The 14,573-nt window shown below is 41.4% G+C and overlaps 1 protein-coding gene across 1 annotated transcript in view; it reads right to left on the minus strand.

Annotated features, from left to right (window-relative positions):
* The window catches only part of COL22A1 (collagen type XXII alpha 1 chain), a 187,110-nt gene that overhangs the window by 101,614 nt on the left and 70,923 nt on the right, over positions 1-14,573 (minus strand). The window contains exon 11 of the mRNA XM_062504153.1: positions 14,429-14,464. Coding sequence (XP_062360137.1) covers positions 14,429-14,464 — 36 coding nt within the window. The remainder of the gene's footprint in view (positions 1-14,428; positions 14,465-14,573) is intronic.

Raw genomic sequence — 14,573 nt, forward strand, 5'->3', positions numbered from 1 at the left:
CTAAATATGTAGATAAATTCACACCAAATTCTACCATATGCAATCTTATTTGTGACTTTTTTTCTGTAAGTCTAGTCTAGCAGACTTAGATGGATGAATTCCTAGGGCAAGGTTCCCTATTTTCACAACAGACAGTGTCAAAATCCAACCTTATTAATTTATAGGTGTATTTGGCACTTAAAGGTAAACAAAAGATAGTATCTGAAAAGTACCTGTCCTGTACATGCAAATTAAAGTCTTTATAATCACATTCCTTGCTAACAGAACCTTCACAAAGCACTACATAATTTGCAATGCAGCTGGTGGTAAAAATCAGCTCTGCTAGATTCTAATGGCTCTCTAATGATAGAAAACCCATCTAATAGCAAATGTGATTTTTGAGGAAATAATTTGCTCTAAGAGGTCAATATAACTTGTAGGATCTGCTGTTCCATGGCAAAGTGCGTCACACAGGTAGGAGAACAATTTGTGTCTTTCCTATGCAAAGCAAAAGGAGTTTGCAAGAGGTCCAGTTAATTAGCTTAATTTCTTGCCTGTTTTTTGTTTGTTTGTTTGTTTGTTTTTGTTGTTGTTGTTGTTTTTTTTCTGCCATGAAGTAACAATTGTTTGGCAAAGCTGAACAAATTAATCCTAGGAGCAGTCAATAAGTTTGAAGCACAGTGCTCACAGAAATATTCATGCAGGACAGGATTAGAGACAGGTTTAACATCCCCTGGGGAACTACCAATGGAAAACCTACAGAGTGGGAAGAGCTCCTACTTCTGCTCCTTCTGCTGACCTCCAGTAGAATCAGTAAGGGAGGAAAAGGTCGAGTCCAACCATTTACCCAGCACAGCCAAGTCCACCACTAAACCACCTGCCACATCTGCATTTATTTTTTTACCCTTCCAGGGACAGTGATTCCTTAACTTCCCTGGGCAGTCTGTTCCATTTGCTTGACCACTTAAATTGCAGTCATTGTAAATATGAAAAAGAAATAGCAGAGGCAGAGAGTGCAGGGCAGTGGAATAACTGCCAGACACTGTCTGCAAATGCTCTGGGATGAAACATGCTGGGAGAACAGGTAGGCTCTGGGAGCTGGCATCGAGCCCTAGGGAACAAAAGTCCATCACATCCTTTGCACTAAGGACAAACCTGATTGTGCCACTGAGAGGGATTAAAAATAATCCTATATTCCCAGAGACTGGCTGCACTCCCAGCTTCAACACAGTGGGCATCAGGTGGTGACATATAAACCACACATAGCTGTTTATGCCATGCAATCCTATTGTCACCCACCTATTTTATGAACATCTAAAATTCAAAGGCTTTCCTTTTCTGAAGAAGCATCAGGACCACTTGGGAAACGAGAAGCACCAGCAAAAGAAGAAGAGGCTACTGATAAAGAGGGGAACTGACAATAGCTTCTAAGGCATTGTCCCTTAGGCTTAGCCTGTATTTTCTGGAGTACTTTTACATTTTAGATGGGGTGACTTTTTACTTTTTTGGCCAATAGTTTTGCAGAGAAAAACTTCAATGTGTAGATAGTGGTACCTGTGAGGTATTTTGCAGTAACAAATATGACATATGCAGTCATATATAAGCTTGACTTAGGAAGTTCTTAAAAAATGAAATACTGCAAGCTCTGAGGATTTCTGAGCACAAGAAAAGTCACTCTGAAAACTCCATCTGCCATTCCTCAAAGAATTAATAACAATTCTGCAAGAAAACTAGGAAGGTTTTCTGAGCCATCCAGGAAAAAAAAAAAAGTTTAACCAGATTTCAGTAAAAAGGGAAGAATTTTGAATTCCTCTGTATTTGCTTTTAAATGGAAGCATTCAGAGGCCACAGGGTGGATACAAAGCAAGGGGTAACCACTTCTGTTCCTCCAGGGGCTGTCAGAGCAGGGCTCACATGGGCACGTGGGCTTTCCAGACTCAATGGACCAAAGGAAATGCCACATCATGAGGAACTTCAAAGCACAGGGAACTCTCAGTTGCTGCAGACAGAATATTGGGGTGATGTAGAATAAAAATATTCCTCTCAGCTTCAGCCAAAAAGAAAAAAAATATAGGTAATCTGGGTAAGGACAGACACACCCAGACAGGTTCCTTTGTTAGTTTGCGTACATCAGTAGAATTATTCCATTTCTATATTTGAGGAAGGATGTCTTCCTGGGACACCAGCAGCCTGTGGATTTACTAGACCATACCAGCTCCAGGTTAGTGATGCCTCCATACTCACCAAATGCACGGGTACCTTAATTTGTTGTAGGTCGTGCAAAAATTCACCTCACTTGGGTTACAGTGAGCCCCACTACCCCACAGTTTATGGAATACCATATGTTTGTGGTCTGTGAACAATTTATATCCACATTTGCCATTGTGTAACCCCACTCAGTAGCCAAGACCCACACAGCCACTCTCTCACTCCCCAAACAGCAGGACTGGGGAGAGAATCAGAATGGTAAAAGCTGGAAAACTCATGGGTAGACATAACAACAGTTTAATAGGGAAAGCAAAAGCCAAACACACAAGCAAATGAAATCAAGGAATTAGCTCCCTGCTTCCCATGGACAGGTAGGTGTTCTGCTATCTCCAGGAGAGTAGGGCCCCATCACAGGTAATGGTGACTTGGGATGAAAAACACCATCACTGAAAATGTTCCCCCCTTCCTCCTCTCACTTTATATACTGAGCATGATGCCACATGGTCTGGAATATCCCTTTGGTCAGTTTGGGTCCCCTGTTCTGGCTGTTTCTCTTCCCAGCCTCCCCTGCTCCCCCAATTTCCTCCCCAGCATGGCTGCACAAAAAGCAGAAAAGGCCTTGGCTCTGTGTAGGCCCTGCTCAGCAATAACAAAAATATCTCTGTATTATCAACAGAAGTCCAGAACACAGCTCCATACCAGCCACTGGGAAGAAAATTAATTCCACCTCAGCCAAAACCAGTACAACATCCCATGTAGATCCTGCTACGTCTGAGTAGAAATAATGATGAAATTACAGAAAAAATAACCTTAATTTCTAGATGATATATTTCATCAGAATGGGAAAAACTAATGCATAATTTTTGCCATATCCAACATCGTAGCAATTTTTTTTCTGAAGAGACCTAAAACAGAAAAGGAAGGAATCTGAAGGTACAAGGAGAGACGTAGAGATAGAACAATTCAGTATAACCTGATCCTAGAGAGACATCAGAAGCACATAAAGGAAATATTCCACAGTGATGTTTTTAAGAAATCCACTCAAATTTACATGTTTTTCTTTCCTCCATTTGCAGCTCCTCAAGCAGCTGCCAAGTTTACAAATATTTCTTCTTACTTGAGAACAGCTGTGGCCTATAATCACATATTTTATTTGAAACTCTGGGTTGTGGCCTATGTTAATGAGAATAGAGCAAACAAAACAAAACAAAACAAAAAAACACAAAACAAAACAAAAAAAAACCCAAACCAAACAAAAAAAAGAGGGGGGGAAAGTCAGTCCAAAACACATGGTAAGATTCTCATTTGCCTGTCATATTCAAATAAATCACTGGTCTCTTCCTTCAGCATATAGACCAGACAACAGATTATTCTAAGGTCATTTCCATACATTTTATTTATTTTATCTTCCAAACTGATCTACATCTCACACAGAAGTCCCACATTTATAATCCTGGTATGAAATTAAAATTTCCAACCCTGTCAAAAAATGTCAATGGAGGTGTCATTGGGAGACCTGAAAAAAACCTGCCAAGCAGAACCTTATGAATCATATACTCAGCATGTTGGCAGCTGCACAAACTGGGGGGTGTAGAGCTAAAAAATATCAAGTCTTGAAGAGAAACAGAACAATTGGGCAAGATAAAATGGAAACAGAAGTAAACTTGAACTGTGGTGTGGTGGCACTTCACCATTAACACCCCCCTGTCTCCTCTTTTAATTAACTTCACAGCATCCCTGTGAAATGAGAAGGGGATTACACCAACTGCAATATTGCTATCACCTCATGAAGGTGATCAGTCAGAGGTACAGCAAAGCAGAGGACAGACAAAAGATCCCACAGTCTGGAGCAAAGACAGAAACACACTCAGATTTCCTGTGACCCAGGTTAGTGCCTTAACCATAAATTTATTATTTCTCCTGGCTCTTTGGCCTGCATCTAACTTGGTAGCTACATGTTCATGAAGAATAAATGAGAAGATGATGGGTAGCTGTCTTACTGCTGATCCATGGTTACACACTGAATTGTTATCAGTGTCTGATGAGTCACATGAAGTGGGAGGACAGAAGGGATGTCGAGTTGGGTCTTCAGATTGAAATGTCTTAGAACATTTCCAAGAGACCTCATGGTCTTGAAGAATGCAATATCTTTCTCTTCAGGGTTTCTCTATTCAAGGGAACCAACCAATGACATACTAAACATTGTACTGAAATATACTGTACATTTTGAGGTGAGGTTTTCTGTGGGCTTTTTCTTAGAGGCAGGGCAAAGACCAGGGTTTCATTAAAGCCAGGGATTATCTGCAGATCAACTGAGAGGCAGAGTTGCAGTGGATATGTGTCACCTAGCTTAATTTTCAAAGACTGCTGACCAGACAGGCAGCACAAATGACTGCCATTCTCCAGTGCCCAGATGCAGGATTCTATTAGCTTAATGGTGCTAAAACCCTATTAATATCTTGGTGAACTTGACACCAAAGCTGGCCTAATCTTCTGCTTCCACATAAAATAAGACCTTTGTCTCAACTTGGACTTTGCTGCAGTAAAGAAGAAGAAAGTAAAGAAGAAGAAAGTAAAGAAGAAAATCTCTTCTGTGGCTCTGTATTATATTCTGATTTAATAAACAGAATGTTAATGTGGCCATGATACACTGGAGTCAGTAGAAGTCATAGGCTCTGCAGGACTATCAGGAAATCTAGCCCATTGTTTAAACGGTAAGTATTGGCAGTTTTTATATTTCAAACATATGAAGTATTTATTCCATCTCAGAAAATTCAATTGTCCCCAAAAGGTACTTTTCAAGAATATATTAATTTTCAAAAGCTCTCTAAACCATTGAATCTTATAATGAATGTCATGGACTGCCCTATGAGACCAGAAAGGTCCTTCTGACCCTCCAATTTATGATCACAGTTCTGGAGAGAGCAAATGCACCATTTTTCAGAAATTCCAACAGATATCTTTCTCTCAAGAAACCTGATACTTCCAATTTTTCATAAAAATAGGTAAAGCAACAGTTGGGTTGTAGCTAATTTGACCCATGGTCACCTATAAGCTTGGTACTGCAGGAGAAAAGATGTATCAGAGCTCACTTCCATGGCACAGTTTACAGTAATCAAGGTCAGTGTAGAGTTCAGGATAACACAGAAACATCTTAAAGACTTCAAAGTTGTCACTGGTGCCCAGAATCCTGTCCATTAGCTTCACATTATCTGCTTCCTCACCATGGCACTCCTTCACTCCCTAAGCAGTTGATTTCTGAGAGGCTGGGGTGGTCAGACACCCCTGACAACTCCTGAACTTCTGCTTCATCGCCAGCCCAGGCTGAGCCAAGTGAAGAACGTGCCTGAGGAAGAACCTCTGCAGCAGAGAGCACAGGGGAGTGCAAGAGGGAGCCCTTCTGTTTGGACTCCTGTTCAACAGCTGGAGTTGCTCAATCAATTGCTGAAACGTTCAAATTAAGAAACAGTCAAGAGTTTGCAGACCTATTTATGACTGAACATAATGAATAGGAGGTAAAATATAATTGGAAATAATCAATACTATAATCCCACTGCACAGAGGAATAACCTGACAAATATACTGGAGTACAATGAGTTGGATTTGCAGAAGTAAGACTAATAGATCCCCAAAGTTCATTAAAGACACATTTCTTAGAAACCTTAAAATATAAAAAATATAACTCTGCTCCAGAAACTTCTTTGCCCTGAAGAACAAGCTGATGCTCCTTGCCAGCACCTGACACTACTCAGGACTAGATAAACAGCTTTCCAAGTACCAGAGGGAATTGTTCATTGAAACAGAAAAATATTCCAGTCATGTATCATGGCACTGATGAATTAAAGTCCTTACATCTATAAAAGGACACAGAAAATGGTTCTGGTCTTGTGGATGATTTGACACATACTGGTTTACAATTTTACTTGCAAGAATAATCTATAAATTCTATTTGCTCTGCTTCTGGGAAGTTTCTGATGCTTCAGATCTCCACATACTCCTCAACAATTTCAGTAACTCCAAGAAGAGCTCGTTAGGGCAGAGGAGTAATGTCTCAGAGCATTCCAAACTCCTACGTTGACCTGCTCTTAACCACCTTCTGCTACTGATATTCCACATTCACCCCTTAGTCTATCTTCTGGTGCCTCCCTGAAATATGTAAAAAGCTTTTCTTCAGGATTAACTGCATTGTCTAGTCCATGATTTTTCCCTCCTTTGAAGAGTTCCTTCCTTTAAATCTCTCCATGCTGGGTAAATTTGCCAAATCACTGATCATTCTTCTCATTGGTCTTTGCAAGAGCAACATCTCTTCACACCTCTCTTTAAATGTCACACCCAAACTGAAGAAAACATCTGCCAAAAGTCCTATCACCCCCTACTTATAGCTTGCAGTGATGCACTACTCCTCATTGCAGAATACACCTGAGGCTGCTCAGTCAAGTCCTTGCCAAAGCAATAAATCTCTTTGATCCAGCCAGACACAGGGGTTGGAGCTGGATGATCTTTAAAGTCCCCTCCAATGCAAACTATTCTATGTTATTATGCTATTTCTTTATGAAGTGGTGCTGCTCCCTAGGTCTTTTTCATCTCAGAGGTTATGACTAAGGTCATGATCCTTCTTCCCATTTTATTTGGACACTGAGGTATGGGAAGGGGAAAAGCTCTGGTCGAGATCTTCCTTGGAGCCAGTGACAAGAACAGGGAAAAAAAAACCAGTCTCCAGAGACCCAAACCTAGTCCCAACACCAAACGTATCAGATATCTCTGAAATACCAACCACTAAGGGTCCACACACTGCTTCAGCAGGACTGCAAATTTTTTCATTAAAAAAACTCACGTTTTCCTTATCTGGCACTTAGTACTATGTGTACATTTATTGCTCAGCAGGGTCTGAGACCCAAAACACCATCTTCCTGTCAATGCCAGAGACAGAAGGCCTTGTGGGCTCTGGGAGAGCCAGAATCTCAAGGTAGTACTTAAAAAAAAAGGGTGAGAGATGCAGAATAGGAAATTAAAGGTGTCCAGAGTTGCACCTGGGCAAGTTAAGAATAGCATAAAATCTAATGCTGCCCTGTCTCAGCTGCCCTTACCTGCCCCTTCAGGGAACCCATGAACAAGGCACCTGCACCTTCTCAGCCATCACAAAACCAAGCAAAGCCCAGCAACACCTTTCATCAGTGGAAAGGGAAAACCCATCTGCTTACCTAGAGAGACTAAGCAGCAGGGAGAAGGGCAGGGAGTGCTTAGGTTACCTTTGATGGACCAGTGATAGCAATTTACTTTGTGTAATGCTTCAGCTCCCTGTGATTCCTTAGGCTAGGAGTTGCACTTCAGAGGGTGTGCTTCAGACTGCTGGGAAAGCTGTTTTATTTCCCACCTAACAGGCAGATAATCCATACCTACCCACTACAGTATCACTCTCAGGAGCATCCCACATTCCAACAAGATTTATCAATTACAGAATCAAGACAATCTTTTTTTCCCACCCCCTCCTCCCGATTTATTTTCAGAAGAAACATGGAGCTGGCAAATCTCTCTCACATGCTTCCTTTCCTCACTGCCAGTGGATCTTAGCAGATAAATCCTCTAAAGAAACAAGTACTGGAAACTTTGCAAACTTCTGGCTGCCAGTAGATGTCCTTGCATACCAGCAATGCACCTGCCAGCCAGGGGACAATGCTGAAAAGAAATACATGGTTTCTAAGTTTATGTAAGGGGCGGGGGGAGAAAAAGGAACTCAAGTTAGTAGCACTCTTACACTGCTAAGAATTAAGCTGTCACAATCACAGTAAGTATGTGAGCTGACTTAAGAGTTGTTTATTGCAATCTGCAGCTGTTATTCTGGGTCACAGAAACCCACAGAATTTATCTAAAACCCTCTAATTATGGTCAAGAAAAAGAACTTCATCAAACCATGGTTATTTAGCTCTGCAGAATGAGCTTTAACTACAGTTAAGGGGACACAAAAATACTCGGCACGCAGACCAAAACTGGCCACATACACAAGAAGATTCGGAACACACTGAGTAAGGCAGATAGTAACATTATTAGAACTCACCTTTTAATATGAGGATTCTGAGAAGAAATCCCAGATATGAACAACTCCAGTGAAGTGCATGACAGCCTTATGAAGTAGATGAGGTATTATTATACAAATGTTTAAGTCCTGGACTGAGAGGTTAAGTGCTCTTAACCAGCACTCAGCAGCTAAGGATAGTTCCTGAGCCAAAGAATAGTTCCAGCACAAAATAAAGAAGAACCATAAACAAACCCAAAACATATATATATATATATAAGATCCCTGCAGATTGTGCTCCCACTTTGCATTACCAGGTCAGTTTTACTCACATTACCTTTTATTCTGCAATAAAATAAGAAGACCTGAGCACTGAGAACATGAGAACACAACCCTGAAGAGGCAATGTTTCCATAGACACTGTCTCCAAGGAACATCAGTGACAGGGCATTGGGGTTTTGTTTTGTCTTCAAATTTCAACTCAATATTATCTCTAAACTTGGAAATGTTTTCCCATTTTGTTACTGTCAAGATGAGCTCACTGAAGGAGCCAGCATGGATGCTGGTGCACCAAGACTCCTGCAGCCTGCTTCTGTCTTAGCCTCTCTGGGGAAACCCTTCAGCTCACCAGTCCTGGGTAAACTGAGTGATATTTGTGAGTCTGGGGACTTGGTGACACTACCTGAACACCACAGCAGTCCAAGCAAGTTCTATAACCTCACTGGAGCATCCTTCCTGCACTGGGTTCACTGTTTCACGTATCTCTTGAAATGATAATTAGTTTTATTTGGAAGTTGCAGGAATAAGGACTGTTTCTTGGTTCATGTAAGCTCAGACCCCACATCATTTAAGAGCTCAGAGAACACATCCTGCTATTAGGAGTTCAAGCTGGTTTCACCTCCTCCTTTGTACTGAAGCTGTTTTCAGGCTTTCACCTCTGGCTCTTGGGTCTTAAATATCCTTGCCAGCCTGAGCCTTCATCTGCCAGCAAATCACACACACCATCCTCCTGGTCCCAAATTGCATCCCTTAAAAATGCACAAATGAAAGCTCTCTTTCTCCATTGAACCAGCCTGCAGCACCAGACTCCAGCTATGACTGCAGCATTTTTTGCAGGCAGATCTGCACTCATTTGCTTGTGTCCCAAGTTTCTGGATATTGGCCAGCCCTAACATAAAGGCACAGTGCTCGTGCTAATTTGGTAAGTCCTGCTGACAGCACAGCACAGGTCTAAAACAGCAACAGGACTTTCAGGTCAGGGCTTTCGTATATTCAGCTGCCTTAGGCAGACAGAGCACAGGGCTCTGTGTGGAGACACTGGATCTAACAGAGCAGATTTCCACAGCTTTCCCAGAAGCCCTAAAAATGGCAATAACTCCAATAGGGAAGGGAAGGGAAGGGAAGGGAAGGGAAGGGAAGGGAAGGGAAGGGAAGGGAAGGGAAGGGAAGGGAAGGGAAGGGAAGGGAAGGGAAGGGAAGGGAAGGGAAGGGAAGGGAAGGGAAGGGAAGGGAAGGGAAGGGAAGGGAAGGGAAGGGAAGGGAAGGGAAGGGAAGGGAAGGGAAGGGAAGGGAAGGGAAGGGAAGGGAAGGGAAGGGAAGGGAAGGGAAGGGAAGGGAAAGCTTTTTTTGGAGAATCTAGTGGGTAGGATACACAGACCTAGAGGGAAAGAGGCTCTTCAGCTTTATTTTAGGGGAACAAAGACTTGCTGCTTTGCTCAAGGTCATCAAGCTCCAAGCCTGGATGTCCTACAGTCTAGCCCAGAACCTTAACTATCTGCCTGCTATTCTTTTCTATTCTTGGCCTTGCAGTCACTGCATCTCTAATAAGCCAAGCCACTTCAGAGATTTTATTCTCCTTGGAAATGCTATAACAATCCTTCTGCATTTTTATCAGAGTCATTACCATAAAAAAATTCTAGCAGAATATAGACTTAATCTACTAAAGTTGTTTCTCATATTCATTGCTGCCTATGTGATTATTAGCATGAAAGGAAACAGATAAAGCACAAAAGGAAAGCTTGGATACTTTTGGAAACTCATTAGCGAGGGAAGTCCCAGTGAAAAACAAAATGAAACCTTCATCTACCACCTCTGCAAAAGATTGGGGGTTGAAGTTAGCGGTTTTTTCCTCTGACTAATTGGTTTCCTGTGGAAAAATCATGATAATGATTGTTTGATCCACTTGTTTCATGACACCTTTTTCATATTTCCTACTCTTCTTCAACAGGTGTGAATAGTGTTGGCCTAAACTCTGAACAAACTGGAAATTTCTGTCCCTTTCTGGGCAACAAAGGTGTTAGGAATATTCAAGAGTCATACAAAAGTCTAAGAACAGCTACCAAGCAGTCATGACAAAGGTGCAGTGAGCTCCTGGCCCATCTGCCTCAGTTTTACTCATGGGAGAATTCTCAAATGTTCTCTCCTTCTGTCACCAATCACAGTTTGCAGAGCTTCACTGACATCCAGAAACAGACAATGTCATTGTACTCACTAGAGGTTTACAGACGTCTCTCTCTAATCATATGCACTGTTTCAAACACATAAAATTTTAACCTCAGAACAGTCAGCAAAGAGGTGTTTCAATACCTGCTGGATGAAAAGCAACTTCATTTGGTTCATTTTATACTTGCTATCAGGTAGCTTGGTTTGCTTGCCCTTCAGTTTTACAACAGAAGGAAGAGTGAAAAAGAATTTCCCACTAATATCTCCATACCACTCAAAGTGTGACAGATTTGAGTCTTATTCCCCCTAAAGCCACCACATTTCCAAGCGCATTCCTGCCTGCAGAGCATGCTCTTGGCCTTTGGGATGCTGGAAGGTGCCTCAGCACCACTGCACAATGCTCAGTACTTTGCAAGACAAAGGCATAAGATTTTGAAAGCCTCCCAGTTAAATTTTGCACAGAGGCATTAGAAGGGCTGTGCCCGAGGAATGCAGACCTCATGCTCTACAGAAACTCCCTTGTCAGACATGAATTCTCTGACTTTGATCAAGTTACTGAAACTCCATTCTGCTTGAATCTTCCTCAAAAATGCTCTCCAGCTGCTCCTGCTGCCCTCACTCCTCTCGTGCCCCTGCTCTTCTTGAATCAACAGAGATTTGAAGATGTGAGTTATAACCCTTCCAGGATCAGACCATCTGGTTTAGCAGATAGCCACTTGAAGAGCCTCCAGAACAAAGCTAAAGCATTCCCTTTCAGGGTAATGATGTTAGAGCATTGGATATTTACCCACATATAATAATCAGTTCAACAACAGAAGCATCTGCAAAAGTGAATGAACACACAGTAAAGGGACACAGATTTATGAGCAGAAATATGACAGACTACAACTAATGTGAAAGGGATTAAGAACTCCAAGGGCTGAAAGATCACAGTCAACAATGGAAATTTAAAACCCAATAGAGAGCAGCAATAGGTGAATCCTACCTCTTCAGGAAATCCATTTGAGAGTGGCTTACAAGAGCACCTGTAGATGCAGTATGGATTTTTTTTTTTTTTATATCTGTGCACAATAACTTGGCTGCATGCATATGTTTCTGTACATAAAAAGCATCCTCCATCACTCTGAACTATTTAGGCCTGGCAGAACATGCCAGGCTGCTGCTTGAACCATCACAGTGAGTTTCCCGAGTTTAAAAGTCACACAAGTCCTCATATCAACATAAATTAGGTTTTTAGCCACGGCTGCTATTATCTTGGGGTTTACCACTAATGATGTGCTTGATGTGTTATATATGCTAATACAAGCATCCTTTTGGCTTTAATTTGCTGATATAACCAAGGTGGTGACCTGGAGAAGCAAGGCCAGTACCTCTCATGTCCTGTTGGAAAAGCACAGGATTTTCCCTCTGACAAATGCTTCAGACCTCACATAAATGCCCTACCAACATTACTTGGCAACAGCATGGTCTAACAGGTGTTTGGCACTGCCATAGTTTTGACACCAAGGCTATAACAAGGGGGTGATTTTAATTTTGTCATGTCAGTCTTTTCAAAGGTGAGACCACTTTGCTCCATCAACATTTAGGATGTGAGCCTCATCCTTTTAAAGGATCCCACAGCACATGCATGGCAACAGCCAGATAGACTGCAGCTGTTAGTAAAGTCCAGCATCTCTGATCCAGCTTTCCAGCACTGGCTCATACCCATAAAAATCAAGGAAACAAAACTGTCACAGTCAAAGGGAGAAATAAGAATTCCTGCTCATGCATTCATTGCAGCGCAGCAGGCAAACAAAGGAGACACATGAGTCCCCTCCTTCCAGGTGTTCTCCTCTCAGGGAAGGTTTTAATTTCATAGGGTATTCTACTTTGATGGTAACTGGCATTGCAGGCACTTGCATCCCTGTTCCATGTGGTTCTGGTACTTCTTGGGCACTGGAACATGGGCAGGGGCATGGCACCAAGCCTGTCAGAGCTCAAGTAGCATCTGAACTGTGCTCTTAGTTACACAGTTTAGTTTGAGCAGTCCTGGAAGGAGCAGGGAGTAGGATTACATAATCCATATGGGTGACTTCCAATTTGAAATAGTCTATGATTTTATGATTCTATGTCCCAAGGCCCTTTTTTAATCAAGCCAGCAACATACAGCTGATAAATCCTTGCTCTGCATCATCAGCAGCACTGACACTGAGCCATTGGGTGCACATGGGGCACAAACACCCTGGGTCCCATAAACTCTTCCTCCACAGATGACAACGAGCTGCCTCAGCTGGCAGAGGTACCAAATAAACACAACAAGCTGACCGTAAACTCAGCATCCTCCAAGCCTACACATTTGTTTGGGTGCTCAGCGCTGTTTGGCTACTCCAGCTGAAGTTCTGCATGTACTGTGACTTCTCTCTACTTTTCCCTCTCCACACCTGCAAACCTATTTGTCTCTGCATGAAAATAATACAGATGGAATTCTATTTTCCAACTTTTTCTGCAGAGTTCAAAGCATAAGAAAACAAGACCTTTAACCACAGCACAACTAATACCATAAATATCGTTTTCCACCACACTGCTGGCTCTCACCACCTGCCAAACACGAGCTAGTTTCCAAAGGCTGAATCCTGAGTCTCAAAGGCTAAATAATGTTTGTCAGTGGGAGGACTGCAGGAAAATGAATGCAGAAATATGTTCTTTATGGCCCCATGTCTCTAGCCTGGTTCAATAATATTTCCTGCCATGAGCAACTGGCATTTTGATTGTAATTTCACATGATGAATTACCACTATATACAATCAATCTATCATAACCATAGAAAGAACAAATGAGAAGCTGCAATGGGCATAAAATGCCACGTTCTCTCTAGTGCAGCATTCTTCCTTTCTGATCACATTCCAATATTGTTTGAAGTTCTCCGAGCAATTGATTGAGCCACAGATTCCCTGAAAAACATCTCCACAAATTCATCTCATTTTCAATACAAAATATGACTTCTTCCTTAATATGTCCATCTCCTATCCTGTCAATCTTTTTCTATTGTTCCTTGCAACTTGAAATTTTATTTTGATCATAAACACCCTCAATCAGGTGTGATATGGAGCTACAGACAGAAAGAGCTAATTCTCTTCTGAAGTCTAGGCATCGAGACTCATTATTTTTATGTAGAATAGAAAGTTTGTACCCAGAATTGCTCAAAATCACCATCTTTTTTAAATGCAAAGAAATCCAGTCCTGCTACTTGTTTCCTACTGTTGATCACCAATGAAAGAGTTTTCCAAGATATATAACATAGAAATATTCAGTTGTTATTCTGTATACTCAGTTTTAACCTCCAAGTCTAACTACTCTGTCCTGCCTAATATTTTGAAGTAAAAATTCCAGCTTTTTTCATTCAGTTTATTAATGAAAAGGTCTAATTGGAAGAAAGACTGACAGACTTCTCAAAAGCCAAATTTAATCCTTCTGAAAAATTCGATAAACTCAAAATTATACTTTCCTTCTGTTTTTCATCCTTCCAGCCAATTTCTTTAGTGTATTATCCTCCATTAACTCACTGCTGCTTACACAAAGATTATGATTTCAATTTGATAAGATTTTCCATGACCAAAGCACAAAGAAACTCAAAGAAAAAGCAATGAACACTCAAAAGCTTGTCTGCAGAGGGAGACATAAATGTTCCCCACAAAGATCCAACTGTGTCACATCTTTTGTATTCTATGCACTCCAAAAGCAACTGTGAACCACAGAAGGCAACAGCAAGCAATTACTTTGTTGGACCAGTGAAGGATTAGATCTTACCTTTTCTCCTTTTTCTCCTATGCCATAGGCTTTGCCCTAGAAATGGAAAAAAAAAAAGGGGGAGAAAACATATATTTGAAAACAAGAATATCAAACAACACTACAAAAACATATATTATGTTTTCCTTGTTACGCATCCAAGATC

Source organism: Cinclus cinclus, chromosome 1 (genome assembly GCF_963662255.1).
Source record: "Cinclus cinclus chromosome 1, bCinCin1.1, whole genome shotgun sequence".
In the NCBI taxonomy this organism is placed as follows: domain Eukaryota; kingdom Metazoa; phylum Chordata; class Aves; order Passeriformes; family Cinclidae; genus Cinclus; species Cinclus cinclus.